Source organism: Peromyscus californicus, unplaced genomic scaffold, assembly GCF_007827085.1.
Source record: "Peromyscus californicus insignis strain IS unplaced genomic scaffold, ASM782708v3 Scaffold_3__1_contigs__length_106647218, whole genome shotgun sequence".
Classification (NCBI taxonomy): domain Eukaryota; kingdom Metazoa; phylum Chordata; class Mammalia; order Rodentia; family Cricetidae; genus Peromyscus; species Peromyscus californicus.
This window is the reverse complement of record NW_026294551.1, coordinates 16,486,348-16,505,138: the sequence shown is the minus strand read 5'-3', so window position 1 is coordinate 16,505,138 and position 18,791 is coordinate 16,486,348. Positions and strand designations below refer to the sequence as shown.

The window sequence follows — 18,791 nt, the reverse complement described above, 5'->3', positions numbered from 1 at the left end:
GTCTGTGAGCAGGAATGTGTGTGTGTGGAGGTCAGTCTTCTCCTTCCACCTTTGCGTGGTCCCAGGGATCACTCAGGCTCGTTTCTCACTCTGGTGCCCAGGGTTGCACAACTGCCTTTACCAGCTGAGCTACCGCATCAGCCCTAGCAGCTCAGGCTGGTTTTGAACTTGCTATCCTCTTGCCTCAACCTCACAAGTGGTGGGACTATAGGTATGTGCCACCATGCCTGGCTCTGGTTGTTGTCTTCTGTCTTGTCCTGAGGGTGCACTCAGGGCCTTCTGCATGTTTGACATACAGAGCTGTACACCCCACCCCACCCTCAGTTTTGAGCGCTAGGATGACAGGTATGATAGGTACCACCACACCTAGCCTATGTTGTACTTTGTAATTTTGGTTTTGTTTTTACAGTAGGAGACATAAGGTCTTGCCTTATGAGCCAGAGAGAGGTCTGTGTTTTCTTAATAGACTGAAAGTTACTGTTTTTTTGTTTGTTTGCTTTTTGTTTTTTGTTTTTAAAGACAGGGTTTCTCTGTGTAGTTTTGGTGCCTGTCCTGGATCTCGCTCTGTAGCCCAGGCTGGCCTTGAACTCTGCCTGCTCTGCCTCCCAAGTGCTGGGATAAAGGCATGCACCGCCATGCCTGGCATTTGAAATGTACTGTTAACAGTCTACAGATGAGGAAGGGGGAAGCACCGGCCCCTAAAAACTGCAATTTCAAGCTGATGATGAACTTATTTCAGAGGGCAAGGGAGGGTGGGTCAGGAGGAGGTAGGAGAGGAGAGGAGACTTTAACGCCCAGCTGAGACGTCTCTGCTCTTTAAAGTACACCCCAAAGTCTTTCCAGGGTGAAACCTGAAGCATCACAAGGAAATAAAGAAAAAAGAAAAAAATTAAAAATGTACTACAAATCAAGCTGAGAAGACAGAAGAGCAGAAGCACATAACACAAGAGCCAGCAAAACAGTCCACAAGACGGACGGCACCTCCATGCAGCAGCCAGAGCCCAGAAAGCACTTACTTTTCTCCGAGTGTCGCCCGGAGGCTGCTCTGGGTAGAGAAATCGATGGTTGGCATTTTGTTGTTAGCAGAACACACACTCACACTCAGAACAGCAATTATCACACTTAAGACTACAGTTACTAAGAGGAAGCACTTAAGTCATTACAGCACACACACACACACACACACACACAGACCCGCAGTGAGACCGCTGCAGCCTGCTGGGACCTGCACATGAATGTGAGCCTATCCACAGGTACAGTCCTGGCACACAATGAGTACTTACCATTAGCATGGTTGTTATTGTGAATATGCCTGTTTCTGAGCATTATACTTTGTGAACCAAAAATCCACTTTTTCCTCTTCCCTTTGTTCTTTAAATTCTTGCTCAGGCTAGGCAACTAACTACCACTGAGCTACATACCCATGCCCCTAAATTCACATTTTTTTTTAAATTTCTTTAAAAAATTTTTAAATTTCTTTAATGATTTATTATTTTTATTTTATGTACATAGGTGTTCTGCCTACATGTATGTCTGTGTGAGGGTGTCAGATTCCCTGGAACTGGAATTATAGACAGTTGTGAGCTGCCATATGGGTGCTGGGAATTGAACCTATTCCTTCAGAAGAGCAGTCAGTGCTTTTAACTTCTGAGCCATCTTTCTAGCCCTTTTTGTGGGGAACTTGTGACAATCCTCCAGCTGTAGCCTCTCCGAGGACTGAGATTAGTCATGACCACTGTGTCAGGCTCCAAAATTCATTTTAAAGGCACAGGGTTGGTGGGCCACTTCTGAAGAGTGTAGAGACTAGATTGCCTTTTGAGGGAGGGCGGGGGGGGGGGGGGGGGGGGGGGGGGGCTTGTTTGGTTTTAAGGCAAACTGTTTTCAGCACAGCAGCACATATCTAAGGAACCAAACTCTTGCCCAGCTCGATTCTCAAAGTCGGGGGGGGGGGGGGGGTTGCATTGAGTACAGTAGTGGGTTTGGGCCTCAGCTGCTGGGAATGAAACGGACAAGTCACAGGACAACCAAGTGACGCCCTGCTCACAAATCCTCTGTGTGTACCCTTGAGTTTTTCCACCTTCAAAAGTAATAAAAATCATTAACATGGGGGCTGGAGGTGTAGTGCTGTGGGAGTAAGCCTGTCCGGCAAACAACAGGCCCTGCGTTTCATCTAGCCAGCACAGGAGAAACGGTTAGTAAAGGGCTTCCTTCCACTGTAAAGTACAGGGGTGGTTATACATTTTCAAACATCTTAAATTACACAGTTCTAAATACCTTAAACCACAGCAAATCAGAGGAGGAAAGTTCAATCACCAAGGAAAACACCTTTCACTGGATACATAGAGTAAGTATCCCATTACCCTCTACAGAAAGGAAGAGGAAGAGTAATTTGGCCTTGGTTTTTCAAAGTAGTAGATCCCACCCCTCCCCCGCTCAGATGGCAGTTTTCTGGTACAGAGACAACAGAAGTGACTGCTTCCAGCAGTCAAGGGGAGAGGCCAAGTTGAGGGGGGGGGGGGGCGGTAACATGAAATCCAGCTCAATCTTTTTGACAGAAGGCAAATTCCCAGCTGTGTGAGACTGGATGGTACTGACTACCCTGAGCTGTGACCATGAGAAGAACCTCTGTATCAGCCTCAGAACACAGACTAGGATGCTGTCAAAGACGGCCAGAGGCTAGGTGTGGTGGCATGTCCCTTTAATGCCAGCACTTGGGAGGAAGAGGGGAGGGATCTCTATGAGTTTGAGACCAGTCAAGCCTACATAGTGAGACCCAACCTCAAAGGAAACAAACAAGAAAAAAAAAAAAAAAAAAAAAAAACCCAGCCATCCAAAGACCCCACAGTCAGAAACAGAGAATCCATTTATTTCAGTCACATATTCTGCAATATTCGTGACTAATGCATTATAAATGGAACTTGTGAATCAATTTCTATAAAAAATTATTAGTGTGTGAGCACATGTGTCATGGTATGTGTTCAACTCTGTAGAGCTGGTTCTCTTGCCACCGGTACAAGATCCAGACAAAGCAAGCATCTTGACCCACTGAGCCATCTCATCATCCACAGTGGTTAAAGTATTTTATTCCCATTAATGATGGGAGGGAGATGTTCCATTAGTTTATTCTGTAATAATTTTATTGGTTACAATAAAAACAAAAAGAGCCTATCAGGGGTTTTTTTGTGAGCTTTTACCTAAAATGTAACACTTTGACAAAGTCTATAAACACCACTACTCCAGAATTTCTTGGAGATTCTTTAAAGAAAATAAATTAATATCTACCACCTAGTAATGAATACATTTGAGTTTTCAGTTACTTAGTCTATTTGTGGATGCTGTGGACTTCTGTTTCTTCATCCATAGGATGCCTGGAAGTTCATGATTAGTTGGAAACAATGAATGGGTCTACTATTTTGTTATTATAACTATCCTTTGGTTTTAGAGACAAGGTCTTGTTATTCAGTCCGTCTGTCCTTGAATTCCCTTATGTAATGCAAGATGGCCTCAAACCCATGATTCTTCTGTCTCGGCCTCCACAAGTGCTGGGACAGCAACAGGTGTGTGCCAGCATGCCCAGCCACTACTACTGCTTTTACAGAGAGAACTTTTTCTTTGCCCTGAACTAAGATCATCATTTCCAAAAGGTCTTATTTTGGAAAGGGCCAAACGGGAATGTCTGCACCCGTTAAACCTCAAAGGGAAAACTACTGAATCAACAAACTTATTACAATAGGAGGCTAGTATTTTTGCCCTGATAGATTTTGATCTTTTTCCTTAGTTCTATTAAAGTCTCACAATGCCTGCTATGAAAAACAGAGTCAACTATATGGATCAATACAATCAGAACTTTTATATCACTTTTAGCTTTGTCTTGAACTATTGTTTTGTGTGTGTGTGTGTGTGTGTGTGTGTGTGTGTGTGTGTGTGAGAGAGAGAGAGAGAGAGACAGACAGACAGACAGACAGACAGACAGACAGACTAGAGACAGAACCCTGCTAAAGCTTCTCCCACTGTGCTCCTGGCTTTCTTTTCAGTTTGACACAGGGTCTAAGTTGCCCAAGCTGGCCTTGAACTTGTTTTTTGTTTGTTTTCTTCTTTTTCGAGACAGGGTTTCTCTGTGTAACCCTGGCTATCCTGGAACTCACTCTGTAGACCAAGCTGGCCTTGAACTCACAGAGATCCACCTGCCTCTGCCTCCCAAGTGCTGGGATTAAAGGTGTGTGCCACCACCGGCCTTGAACTTGTAATGCTGCTGTTTCAACCTCCCAAGCACCCAGAATTACAGGCCTTTACCGCCAGGCCTGCCTTAGGGACTTGGAAAAATTTTAATTTAACAGTATGTGTTTTAACTGGATAAACACTTATGAGAAACATAAAGGTCTTTGTAAATGCTTTCTAACAATCAAGATAAGCCAAGGATAATTGCTTGATACATTCACAGATTTCTGGGAAACACCAGATTAAAAAGGAAGCCAGTGACTCTAACAATTATAGTTCACAGTTGCCCTTCAAACTGCTAACTCTCCAAATTGACCTAGTCAGCAGACTAGTGATAATTATCCTAAAATGATGGCTAAATGCCAGACTGTACTTACCTCCAAATAGTTCCAAATCTCTTAAGCCCTCAACAATGAATTTTTCCGAGACCCACCGCTAAAGAGGAAAACCCCAAAGAGAATTAGTATATCTTCCAAGCCACAACAAAGTAGCTATCAGCCTTTAGAGACAAGCAAAACCCCACAAAAACATAAAAACAAGCAGTACAATTCGACCCATTTCCATGGCCAGGTTGAAAGGGATTTTGAAATTAGCTACAAACAATAGATTTGTTCCTTTCTCTAGTCTTCTGTATCTAACCTTAAGCAAAATGATGATTGGTTCATAAATGTGGTACAGGGGAAATACACAGGACCGTCCCTAATAATGAATATTTTTTTCCTCTCCTATACAGAAAATTCCCTTTGGTTCCATCTTGTTTATTCCATAGATACTCTCCCCTTTTCCTGTTTTTGTTTTATGTTTTGTTTTTCAAGACAGGGTTTCTCTGTGTAGCCTTGACTATCCTGGAACTCACTCTGTAGACCAGGCTAGCCTTGAACTCACAGAGATCCGCCTGCCTCTGCCTCCCGAGTACTGGGATTAAAGGCGTGTGCCACCACCACCTGACTTCCATTGATATTCTTTACCGAAGTCCTGGATCATCAATGCCAATTTGAAAAGTATTATTGGAATCCAACACATGAATAAAAGAATTCTTCACAAGTCTCTGTTAGTTTATAAAATGAGACTCGGCATATTCCATATTCTTTTACCTACAACAATAGGTTTCTTCTTCTGTTTGGTTTTTATCTTTTTGAGATGGGGTCTCTCTCTGTAGCCTAGCCTGGCCTTAAACTCTTGACTCCTCCTTCCTCAGTTTCTCAATTGCTAGATTATACCATGCATGGTTCTTCTTCCTTTTTTAACAGCATCTATTCATTGTATAGGAGGGTGAGTTTCCTTAGGATATTTTCGTACATGCAGATCATGTACCTCTTTTTGCCCCCTCCCCACTGTTTGCCCTTTCCCTTTTAACTTCATGTCAGGCCTGCACGTGATCTTTGCATAGAGGGCACACTCGTCCGAGTGTCACTCCAGTGTGGGTGGAGAGGCTGCTGAAGGGAGCACATTTACAAGGGGTTCCAAAGACTTACTTTCTATCAAGTTCACCAGGACTAGTGCAATCAATGTACAACTCACTAGCCCATTTCAGATGAGTGTTAGATTTCCATTATACTGAGGAGTCTGGTTTCACCTTAATCAGGCCAGGTTAAAATAGGAATGTGGCTCATATTTAAAAGCAATGGAACCCAGGTTCTGTTTCACTTCATGACTGGTGTGAAAGTTTGGCACGGAGACGTTCTTTCCACTGAGCAGTGAGTTCAGGCAGAGGAGAGGGTTACCTTTTCGTCTTAATTAACCCTGAAGTGTATTTCTTACAGTGTAACTTGTTTTTGTGCATATAAACACAAGAAAGGGAAGACTAAAGGACATTCTAAAATAAGCTATATAATAGGAACTGAAACTATAAAACCACTTTGTCCTTTCCTGTAACCATTTTTTTCTGAATTAAAAAATACCACCCCCCAATTTAACATAAAAATTTCTATGCAGTATACCATATAATTGAGAGTGGTAAACTCATCTCTCTTAACACTTAAATATGATTAAAATCTTTAAATAATCATTTTGCATTTAAAAAGTAAGTACTTGATAAAATCGATAAGAATATTTAAGAGGAATTTAATTACATTGATATATTTGTTGGGGAAGGGACGCACATGGGGAGGGTCAGAGGACATCATGTGGGATTCATTTCTCTCCTCCCACCATGTGAGTTCTCAGGGATAGAACTTGGGCTGTCAGCCTTGGAGCAAGCCCCCATACCAGCTGAGGCAGCTGACTGGAACACAGAGACATTTAGGGAGATCACGGGAGCTTATTTATAAAGACTAAAGCTAATACTTGTTCTTAAGGTCAATCTGATAAGATTTCTTTTTCTAAAATTTTTACAGGGAACGTGAGAATCAAGTCCGCACTACCACAATTAGACAGTTGAGTTTCCTGTACTCGGGGGAATCAAAGGCGTCAGCACATCTGAGAGCAGCGGGTAAGTCTAGGTCTGTGAAACCATCTCCATGATCATGGTCTCTCTCCTGCCAGGTGAGTAAAAGATCTTCTGTTTCCCTCACTGGTGTCGTGCATGTGTGTCACGGTGTGTATGTGGGGATCAGAGGACATGTAGGTCCCAGGGACTGAACTCAGGTTGTCAAAGCTTGGCAGCAAGTCCCTGTACCTGCTGGGCCAGCTCACTGGCCCTTGATAAAAATTTTAAGGTATAATAAATTATTCCAGTTAATTTTTTTGGTTTTTGCAAGACAGGGTTTCTCCGTATAACAGGCTTGGCTGTACTAGAACTCCCTTTGTGGGTCAGGCTGGCCTCAAACTCACTGAGATCCACCTACCTGCCCTTGCCTCCCAAGTGCTGGGATTAAAGGTGTGCACCACCACTGCCTGGCTCTTCCAGTTAATTTTAAAGACTCTTCATAATTATATTAAAAATGTGTTCCAGTAACTACTATCTGACATTTGATTTTAAAAACATGAATCCATAAAAAACAGAAGAGAGATCAGCTATGTAACAACATAGAAAAAGTCTAACTCATTTAGCATGTCACTGATTAATTCATAAAATAAGCCACTTTCCTGTTTTTCACCAGACAATTCTGAGCGCCACATTACAACAAGAAAAAACAACCCCCACAATGTCCACTCAAATACTTTACTTTTCAGAAAAGACAAATAGAAAGCCAGAAGAATGGGAACACTCACCCTAATTCGCTCTGGTTTACTTACAAGAAAAGACATGGGTTCCTACTGTGTAGACCTACTTCAATTTCAAAAACTTAAACCTAAAAGGAAAATAGAAACAGGGAGAGCTGGTTAAATCTCTTTTTATAGAAATACCTTTTTCTCCCCTGAAACAACATCTCCTGTAGCGAAGGCTAGCTTCAAACCCACTACACAGTAGAGAACGACCTCGTACTCCTGAAACTCCTGTCTCCGCTACACCCTCAGTGTTGGGATCACAGGCTGCACCTCACCTGGGTTCCGTGCTGATGATGGAAACAGGTGTTTTCTTGAGTGCCAGGCAGACACTCTCCTGATCAACATATCCAGCCTAGAACAAAATGTACTCCTGGTCTACCATGTCAGGGCACCGTACCAGACATCTAACCTGCTAACTTCTGAGCATTTGTCTAGAATTGTGTTGAATGACAAGAGACTTGGATATACTTTGAGCAAGTACATCTGAAACTGTCATTTCTATAAGAAAACAAGTCTGGAGTCAGGCATGTCAATGCACTCCTGTATTCCCAGAATTCAGGAGGGTAAGGCAGGAGGATGAAGAACTGCAGGCCAGTGTGGGCTTCATACATAGCAGGACTGTTGAGAGGAAGGCAGGGCAAGGTGGGCAGGAGAAGTGGGGTGCAATGGAGGGATGGGAAGAAACTTCTTTAACTCGGAGAAAGGCAAATGCAAAAGCCACAGTTAACATAAAGTGCACAATGAGTGAGCTTCCTTTAAAAACAAAGCAGGGGTGTCTTACACCCTCATTTCCAATCAGTACTCCATGTCTGCCTCCCCCACTTCTGTACATCACTCATGTCTACCTCCCCCATATCCGCACACCACTTCAGTACGAGACTGGCAAGCAGAAGCTACAGGCACACAGCGTGTGAAGTGTAAAACTCTGGCCTTTCCATCCCGCCCCCCCCCCCCTTTTTCTTTTTGAAACTAGGTTTCTCTGTGTTGCCCTGGCTGTCCTAGAACTTACTCTGTAGACTAGGCTGGCCTCGAACTCAAGAGATCCACCTGCCTCTGCTTCCTGAGTGCTGAGATTCCATCAAGCTTTTCTTCCTTCTTTTTAGAGACCGTTTTAGGTATCCAGGGTGATTTCTCACCAGATACAGAGCAGAGGATGACCTTGAACTTCTGATCTTCCCACCTCTGCCTCCAGAATGCTGAGATTGTGATACCACGCCCACCCAATAATTTCTTTCTTTGTCTGATTTAATGAAACTTGAATATTGTAAATACAGGTGAAATTTTTGGTTTGAATTAAAATGTTCAGTAAACTGCAGTAACGTTCCTTTCTTTCCTGTGGGGCCTTCGGCACTGTAGGCAGGACTCTACCTGTGAGCTTCCATCACTGTTATTTTTTCGAGACAAAGTCCTTTAGATAGGCTGGCTTCAAACAACCCTCTTGACTTAGACTCCAAGGGCTGGGATTACAGGCAGGCAGCTGCACCTGGCTGAAAGTATAAAACTACTTACTGATAACATGACTGTGTACTTAAAAGATTCTAAGAATTCTACAAACAGAAAACACTTTAAGATGGGTGTGGTGTTGCATACCTGTAATCCCAGCACTTGGCAGAGACAGGAGAATCAGGAATTCAAGGTCATACTTGTCTATATGTGACTCTGAGGCTAGCCTCTGCTACATGACCTGCATCCAAAACAAAAAAAAAATGTAGACCTAAAGGGTGCACTGCAGACTGGAAGACCTGTAATCCCAGAACTAGTGAGACTGAGGTTGGAGGATCAAGAGGTCAAGGCCAGCTTGGCTACCAAAGAGATTCTGGGTCAAGGAAAAAAATGATCTAAAAACAGACAGACATTCATCTGAATATTGAGGAACTTCCTTTTTTACTTTGTGTGACATTAAGATCAGTATGCTGCTTTCAAATGTCCTTAAAATTCAAAATTACAATGGAAGGACAAGGCAGATGGATGATATGTCATTCAAAGCATAAATCCATTTTTATCAAGAACATGTATTCTTAGTAGACAGATACAGAAATAGTCTTTTTATTTATTGATCTGTGGTGCTAGATATCCAGCCCAGGGCCTCACACATGCTAGACAAGCACTCTACCACTAGGTACACCACATCCTAGATATAGCTTCATTACTTATAAGCAAGTTATCTTTTTTTTTTTTTTTTTTAATGGTTTTTCAAGACAGGGTTTCTCTGTGTAGCCCTGGCTGTCCTGGAACTCACTCTGTAGACCAGGCTGGCCTCAAACTGAGAGATCTGCCTGCCTCTGTCTCCTGAGTGCTGGGATTAAAGGCATGCATCACCATCGCCCAGCCAGTTATTTTTAAGATTCTACTACTACTTGAGATGACTGAAGTCCTCAGAAGTAAGAATGAGGCCTCAGTTTTGGCTAGCAAGACTAAATCCTATACACTTTGCAAAAAGTGAAAATCTATTTTAGGGTAGTCAACATTTACATTAAAAATATAGGTTGGAGCCAGGCAGTGATGGCGCATGCCTTTAATCTAGCACTTGGGAGGCAGAAGCAGGTGAATCTGAGATAGCCTGGACTACATAGTGAGTTCCAGGAGAGCCAGAGCTTCACAGGGAAACCCTGTCTCAAAAAACAAACAAGCAAAGAAAAAGTAATGGTTGGGAAAGCTGAGCTGAATAGCATTTGCCTAGCATGCCCAAGGCCCTAAATTTAATCACCAGTATGGAAAAATTCATTTTATTTTTCTTTATCCGAAACAGCAGCTATGATGAAGATGTTTATATAGTAAACCTGGAAAAGGGTGTGGCATCTCCAACTTGTCTTACAACCCCAGAGTCTATGTTGGGGTCAGGACTTGGAAGAAAACCAGGCAGCTTTTCTCAAAAGCATGCACCTCCTTTGACAGGACCCTGGTGCCTGACCATAGTGATACAAAATGGTGTAAAGCACATGACACACTCTCGGGAGTAGGACCTTAACTCGTTGTAGAAGTGAGATGTGCACCAATAAACAGGACAGGGGAATGGACAAGAAGGAGCAACTTCCTATGGAATTCAACAAAAACATGGCTGAGTGGCAGTGGGCCTGGAATATCAAAGGTGACTTAAAGAAAGTGGAGATCCCAAGCCCAAGAGTGTAACTGTTATCTAGTATTTGCCGTCTTATGCAAAGTTCTACTGCCAGCTTAGACAACAGTGCTTGCCACAGCAGTCACTCAGCAACACTGAACAACTGCCCCAAAGTGAAGAGAAATGTGTTAGCACTTTGAATACACTCTCCAGTGTGTGAGGACCATGAGCCTTCAATGTGTACTAAGGAAAGGCTGTATTAGCAGGGGGTGGGAAGCCACTGTAAGCTTTGAACAGAAAGATGCACACAATGGTGGTCTAAGCAGTGGGTCTTACATCTTGTGCCCACAGATCACTTAGAGATCTTGTTAAAATGTAAAATGCCGGCTGCAATTCAGAAGGTCTGGAATGGGCTGGAAAGTTCTACCACACTCCCTCGAAGTGACAGCACTGTTGGCATGTGGACCATGGCATTAACTAACATTTGAGAAATCTTGTTTGGAAGAACATTCCAAGAAATGTTCATCTATAAAGGAATGAAGAAAGGGAGGGGTAAAAGGAACCCAGAGAAAAGCATGCTGGTTAGAAAACAGTTTTCCTGGGGAGAAGAGCCTGTGGCAGTGGAACCCCCAGGGAACAGATGAGTGGCTAAGAATGAAAAAAAGATCAAGCTGTCACAACAGCATCCCAAGCTATGGAGGCCATCCTCTGCCCTTTGGATAATCTGAGACAGGGCCTCCTACATATGAAGTCGACCTCCAACTCACTATGTAACCACTCATGACCTTGAATGTCTGACTCTTCCGCCTCCATGCTCCTAGCTGCTAGGATCACAGGCTTGCATCACCAGGCATGGCTGGAGAATATCTTTTACAAACTGTCCTAGATAGATGTCACTTCCAGGGAGTGTGGCAGAACTTCTCAGCCCATTCCAGACCTTCTATCTAGATAGTCCAACTGGAAACTGTAGAGACTTAAAACCTTATCTGGGGATCCATTCTACAACTGATGATTCTAATTGTGTGTTTGTGTTCTTGAGTGATTAAAAAGAGATTAATATGCCATTGAACCAATGCCAGAAATAGGAAAGCTCAGAAGTAGAAGTGGCTTTAATGTAAGGGTAAGTTAAATTATTTATTTAGTGTATAAGTACAAGTGTGTAGTGTATGCACATGTGCGTGGGGGAGGGATATGCATGAGGGTGTACATGAGGGGATGTGTACACAGAGGTCAGAAGAGAACATCAGGTGTCTTTCTCTGTCAGGTTCAAGTTTAACTAATGTAGAGAATTCAATAATGTTGAGAAGGAATATATCTTCCAAAAATGGGGGATAGCCATTTGTTAGAAAGGTAGTATTGATGTTTAAGAACAGGTTAAAGATGGCTATGTAGATTTAGAGGTCAACAGCTAAGGCTATAAAACTGACAGAAATCCAAAGCTGAGAACGATAGCAAATGCTTGCAATCTCAGCACTCAGGAGACAGAGACAGGATCAGGAATTTAACATCATCCTTGGCTACAACCTGTCGTAAAAAAAAAAAAAAAAGGAGTATAAAGACCTTACTTCCCTTCTTGTCCCCAGTCTAATTTTCACACTCACTCAGTAATCATCTCAAGTATCCTGAGTCACAGAGGCTCCCACTAACCACTTGCTTTCCCCGTCTTAACTGTGTGTGTGTGGGTGGCGCGCGCACGCATTCCTGTTTGTATGCAGGGTGAGGCTAAAGGACACTGGGTCTCCCACTCTCCCACTCGTCTTACTCCCTTCGATCGGATTCTCACCAAACCTGGACAGAGGCTGGCAGCCAGCAATCCCTGGTGTTTCTCTTGTCCCACATGGCTGTTGACATGAGTGCTGGAGACTGGAACTCGGGTCCTCATGTTTCAGCAGCATGTCCCTTATCCAGAGCCACCTCTGCGGCCACCCAACCACACTCGGAATTGCCTCGTTACCTCTCCTACTACAAGTGGTACACAAAGAATTCACTGCTCTGACTGTTTTCTTTTTTTCTGCTTTTGTCACTGGGCCCCCAAATTTCCTACATGTCTGAGATCACAACTATAAACACGGCCAAAATTCTTCTAAGAAACCTAATTAAAGGGTGAATCGAGTCAACCAATTCAGCACTATAACTAATGACTAAATTATTAGGTAGCCTTTTTTTTTTGGTAGTGCTAGGAATGGAATACAAGTCCTCACTAATGATAAGCAAGCACTCAGGCACTGAGCCACACCCGCAGTCTCAAATTTGGTGTATCACCTCTCAGGGAGCAGAATCAGTCTCAGGTATTGGGTATCTCTAAAGTATCAACTAGTTCACGAGGACCCATCCACATATCGGAACTTGGTTCTACCTCGACAGGTCTTTCAGAAAGACTGATGCCAACAGCCTGGGAGAAGGGGGTCAAGTTGAAGTATCTTAGGGTCTTAGCTGAAGGTAGAGTTGAGAAGTTAGCTCTCTATTTCCTAAAATTATGAACAATTTTATTTAACCACTCCCCTTCTGTCATGCTTACTCTCGGCCGCCAGACACAATTCCCAAAACTGCTGGGGAGTACTTAAAAAGACAATCAGAAACCCTTCGTTTTGACCAAAGCAGAGAATAACCCTGATCTTGCTTCCTTGTGAGAGCTCAACTCGATGCCCGACCAGCATCGCCTGAAACGGAGGCTCCGGTCGAGAGAGGTCAGCACTAGGGTCTGCTGTTACTTTGCGGGAGGACCAAACGACATCTGGTCCCAGGCACTCCATCTGGAAGCCCCGGAAAAGATGGGTAGGGCAGGCAGGAGCTAGCCTCTCCGGTCCGGCAACTCTGCTCAGCGTCTCCCCAGCCAGGCCCAAGCCTATTCTGTTCTCAGGCTGTAACCCATCAATGTGGGAACCCAGAACCCGGGTTAAATGAGGGCCCGAGGAGGGCGAGGGTGAGCCGGGATGGCCGCTGAAGCGCGCCCCGGAGGAGATGGACTCGGAGTCGGGCAAGAGGGACCGGCCCCGGGGAGCGCACCAGGCGGCCCCGCCACCCGGTACCTGGTCTAGGAGTCAGAGCGCAGTACCGACTCGTCTCGGCTCCGCCTCCTCAGTTTGGTGGCCGCGCTGCCGCCAGGCCGGTTGCTGGGCGGGAGGTACGCAACGTGCCATGCGCAGTGAAGGGATCCAGGGAGGCTGGCAGGGTCTCGCCACGCCCATAAAGGAAGCCCCGCCCCTCCTACGGAAGATGCTCCTCCTTACCCCGCCCCACGGAGGAAGTCCCGCCCCTCCATTACGGAAGAAGCCCTGCTCTGCCCCACCCAAGAAGGAAGCTCCGCCCCTCGCCTCCCAGGGAAGAAGCTCCTCGTTCTCGGAAGAGGCTCCGCCTTACCCTGCCTATCAAGGAAGCCCCGCCCCGCCCCGCCCCCATCTCCTCCCACAGAGGAAGCTCCGCCTTTCCCCACAGAGGGCTTGTCTGCTTCGCGCATTACCGCTGGCATGTTCGTGAACCCTCAGCTGCTGTGGCGGGAGAGACCTGTTAGTCGTCTTTTAACCTTTCTTTGCTAAGGGCGCTCCTTCCCGTCAAGCCAAAGACCTAAATTACTAGTTTGTCATTGTTGTAGAAGGTGGTCCAAAAGGGCCCTGGAGCCTCCATATCCCTCCTATCTGCAGCAGGAAGAGACAGGTCAAGGCCAACCATAGCTACCGACTTGGCTAGCGGGAGTATTCCCCCCACTCTACCCCATCCGCCGCAAATTATTTCACCTGGTAGCACGTAAATGAGCAAACACTTCATATGCCTGACTTGGGTCTCTCTCAGGCATTAGGAACAAACGAAAGAGGGAACTCACCCTGTGTCTGTGCCCCAAGTTCCTTCTCTGTAAAGCAAGGAAAATTGCTCAACTAAACGAGAGCTATCTTTTTGTTCCTGAACCCTCCTTCATCCTTAACTTTTTTTGTACTGGGTTTGAGTCTCATGTAGCCTGGGCTGGCCTTGAACTCAAGAGATCAGCCTGCCTCTGCTGGGATTAAAGCTTGGTGGTATGTCTTATTTGAAGGAACCTATGATGAGTTTGCCTTTATGAAGGAAGACAGGTAGCAGAGAGCAAGGCATATAGGGCTGATAAACGAAGCACTCCAGATGCAGCAAGACTTCCTCCTGTGGGAACTAAGGATTTCTAGTCACTCCAGTTGTTGTGGGGTGCTGTCAAATAATGAATACTTGTTTTCTCCGGTTCTGTCTCCTCGCAGATTTATACTGGTCTAATACCTTCCAAGATGTGTAATTTTAGAAACATCCAAACGGGGGCTTGATGGAAATACACCAAACTTAACAGGGGATTTCACTGTTTTACACATTTCTTTTTTTTTTTTTTTTCTTTTTCCAAGACAGGGTTTCTCTGTGAAGTTTTGGTGCCTTTCCTGGAACTCACTCTGTAGACCAGGTTGGCCTCGAACTCACAGAGGTCCTCCGGGCTCTGCCTCCCGAGTGCTGGGATTAAAGGTGTACGCCCACCGCCCGGCTTGTTTTACACACTTCTGTAATCTTACCTAGTGCTTTGACATTCTCAAGCACAACCTCAGTCTCAAAATGTTTCTTTCAGAAGTGAACCTAATGGATCCACAAAAAGCAAGAGAGTGGAGGAAAATTCAGTTTCTGCCAGCTCCCATGGTCTTTGGAACTCAGAGTATTAGAGAAAGCAATGAAAAGACGCCAACTTCATTTTGCTTTAAAATTGTTTGTGTAAGTATGTGTACTTGAGTGTACTTATGTACACCACACGTGTGCATAAACAGGCAGAGGTAGAGGGTGTCGTATCCCCTGGAACAGGAGTGACAGATAGTTGTGGGTGCTGGATCCTTTCCAAGAGCAGCAAGTGCTATTAAGTGCTGACCTATCTCTCCAGGGTCTCAATTCTAGCCCAGGCGGGCCTGGAACTTGCTCCGTAGCCCAGGTTGGCCTTAAACTCAGAGATCCTCCTGCCTCTTCTGGGATTACAGATGTCAACCACCACACCAGGCTGTAATTGTCAAGGCAACCTCAAATTGAGATTTCCTTTCCCCTTTCTCTCCTTTCTTCTTTGGACTGTAGTAGAGATTGAGCCTAGGACCTCACATATGCTGGGCAAGTGCCTTAGCCCTAAAACCTCTTACAGTCATTACAATGGGATGTGTTAACATTAGGTACTTCATCTGTCCTAATACCTAGTAACTCAGCCACCACATTTTCTAACAGGACGTTACAATTTGAGAATCAGCATGGCTAAAAGATTTTACCAACTGTATGACTACCTACCAAAGCTATTCAGAGTCCCAGACTGCTTCAAGGAGCAAATACATAGCTTTTATACACCAATCAGGGTAAGTCCGAACAAACTGTATAATGAAAGGTCAACATTCAGAGGTTACAGAGTGTGAGCCCTGGAAGGCGCAAGTTCCTGATGCTTTTGACTTATAATGAGTAAGAGTGTTTAAGATTTCCAGAGCTTTCGGAAACTGACTTGAAGTCTAAAGGGATGGATGGAGATAGGTTGAATTGGCTACTTGCTTTTTTTTAAAGGCTACTTGTGTGTGTTTGTTTGTTTCTGAGACAGGGTTTCTAGTGTAACAGTCCTGGCTGTTCTGGAACTCACTCTGCAGACCAGGCTGGCCTGGAACTCAGAGATCCACCTGCCTCTGCCTCCCAAGTGCTGGGATTAAAGGCGCGTGTGTGTGCCACTACCACCCAGTATAAATTATGTTTTTTTTGTGGGGGGTTTTCGAGACAGGGTTTCTCTGTGTATCCCTGGCTACTTGTATTTTTAACTCTATTGTTTAAATACATAAGCCTCCACATGAAAACACATATGTGAACTCCTCGCTTAAAAAAATACTCAAGGGCTGGAGAGATGGCTCAGAGGTTAAGAGCACTGGCTGTTCTTCCAGAGGTCCTAAGTTCAATTCCCAGCAATCACATAATGGCTCACAACCATCTATGATGAGATCTGGTGACCTCTTCTGGTGTGCGGGCATACATGCAGACAGAACACTGTATACAAAATAAATAATAAAGCTAAAAAAAAAAAAACTCAAGTGAAAAAGGGAAATGTGTGGATGTATAGAACAAGTTGATTAGGACTACTTATCTGTAAAGTATTTTCAACCTTATGCTCTTTCCATTTTACTATCTAGTGTGCACAAATCCAGAGCTTTCCTGACACAGGAAACTGGCTTCAGTTCTAACTCTGATAAGAGATAAGCTAATTGAAAAATAGACAGAAGAAATCTATGTAAATATGAAAATTTAAAATATGAATGGAGGGAGGGAAGTGTGGGTACAAATATGAGCAAGGTACAATGCTATGTGTATGAACATGTAATAAGGAAACTCATTATTTTGTATGCTAACTAGAAATACCTTTAGAAAGTGGAAAACACTTATGAAGGGCAGCATGTTCAACAGACAGGCAGAGGCAGTATCTTGTTCCTCAGTTACCCCCAAGGAAAGGAATACTTTAAAAAGGCCAGGGTGGCCAGGCGGTGGTGACGCACGCCTTTAATCCCAGCACTCGGGAGGCAGAGGCAGGCGGATCTCTGTGAGTTCGAGGCCAGCCTGGTCTCCAAAGCGAGTTCCAGGAAAGGCGCAAAGCTACACAGAGAAACCCTGTCTTGAAAAACAAAACAAAAAAAGGCCAGGGTGGGCTGGAGAGATGGCTCAGTGATTAAGAGCACTGACTGCTCTTCCAGAGGTCCCGAGTTCATTTCCCAGCAACCACATGGTGGCTCACAACCACCTGTAATGAGATCTGGTGCCCTCTTCTGGCCTGCAAGGACACATGCAGGCAGAACACTATATACATAATAAGTAATTAAAAAAAAAAAAAAAAGGCCAGGGTGAGCATCAGAAGCTGGAATACATAGGACCCTGTCTCAAAAGGTAGGTAGGTAGGACAGTAGCAAGTTGAGTGTGGTAGTGCACCCCTGGCCGCCTGGGAAGCCGATGCAGGAAAACTGAGCCCATGAGTTGGAAACTAGCCTAAGTAACACTCAGCAAGTAGTCCTCTCAGAAAACAAGTAGATGTGGTGGTACACACCTATCTCCCCAGCACTCCAGGCTGAGGCAGGGGCATTGCCATGAATGCCAGGCCAGTCTGTGTTATAGATGAGACCTTGTCTCAAAAACAAAGCAAGCAAGCAATATGATCTACCATTAGGAAAAATCATAGCTTTCTTTTATTCCTTCTCAAATTCAGAGGGTTGAGACCATTGTGAACTTGTACAAAGATAACACCGTCTCCCTTTGTTAAAGATTTTATTTATGTTCAGATGCATGTGAATGCAGTTGCCTGCAGAGACCAGAAGAGGGCAGCAGATCCCCTAGAGCTGGAGTTAGAATCAGCTGGTAGCTGAGATTTCAATGTGGGGGGCCTTTGCAAGGGGAGTAAGTGCTCTTAACCCTTAACCTTCTCTCCAGTCCTGTTGCTGTCCTCTTGCAATCAAATCTTCTGCTGATCACCAAACACTGGGATTAAAGACACATGACACCACACGCAGCCAGGCTTCTTTTTACTTTTACTTTTGTTTCAGCAGTTTGTAATAGAAGCCACCCCTATGGGTCTAACTCTTTTATATCCTTTAACATCAACATTGAGCCATCTCACTGGTCCTAGCAATTGGTTTTACTGATGCTGAAGCCAAATCTTTGTTTTATATTTCAGAACTCCAGGCAAAGGGATTTGGAAAGCATGGTTTCTTTCCAGTGTGATGTAAACAAGATTCTCCTCACTTGGTCCACTGATGCATAATAAGATGTCTTAACCCAAGGAAAATACTATAATGGCTTGAATCTTAAAAGTCCACCCAAAATGCCATGGTAAAGACTGAGTCAATAGCCAGTGACAGGCACTATGGGTAGATGATGGAAACTGTAGACAGAAGTCAGATCATTGAGGCTGTGTCCTTGAGCTATTAGAACCCCTGCCCTCCTATCTGTCAGCACCCTGACCACTGTGAAGTAAATGGCTTTGCCCCACTACAAGCTGTCTCCCCTGGGCAAGAGGGCAAAGTCCAGGAACTTTTCCTAGTTGAAGTTTACTACCTCAGCTATTTTGTCACAATGGTAGAAAGCTGACTAAGAAGAGCTCATTAATAACATATGCGGCTAAGGTGGGCTGAGTGCGGGAGCACACACATTTAGTTCTGGCACTCGGGAGGCAAAGGTAGGCAGATCTCTGAGTTCAAGGCTAGCCAACTCCAAGAGAATCAGGAGTTAGACTGTGGCCAACTTGGGCTACATAGTGAGACCCTTTCTGAAGCAACATACAGGGCTTTAGAATATAAAATACACCAAAGTGTTAAGTGGTAACTACAAAGGAATAGTCAAGATTAACACTTTTAAGGGAGAACCATTTTAGTGC

The 18,791-nt window shown here is 44.4% G+C and overlaps 1 protein-coding gene across 9 annotated transcripts in view; it reads right to left on the bottom strand.

Moving 5' to 3' along the window:
• The window catches only part of Strada (STE20 related adaptor alpha), a 31,120-nt gene extending 17,537 nt beyond the window's left edge, over positions 1 to 13,583 (bottom strand). The window contains exons 1-4 of one of the 9 annotated variants that reach the window (XM_052759153.1): positions 13,456 to 13,583; positions 7,372 to 7,451; positions 4,596 to 4,653; positions 1,017 to 1,045 (exon numbers count right to left, since the gene is read on the bottom strand). In XM_052759153.1, coding sequence (XP_052615113.1) covers positions 1,017 to 1,045; positions 4,596 to 4,653; positions 7,372 to 7,407 — 123 coding nt within the window. In that variant the 5' untranslated portion in view covers positions 7,408 to 7,451; positions 13,456 to 13,583. Of the gene's footprint in view, positions 1 to 1,016; positions 1,046 to 4,595; positions 4,654 to 7,371; positions 7,452 to 7,643; positions 7,690 to 13,455 lie in introns of those variants that run through there. The other 8 variants (XM_052759156.1, XM_052759155.1, XM_052759154.1 and 5 more) reach the window with 8 other exon arrangements.
• Between the last annotated feature and the right edge of the window lie 5,208 nt (positions 13,584 to 18,791).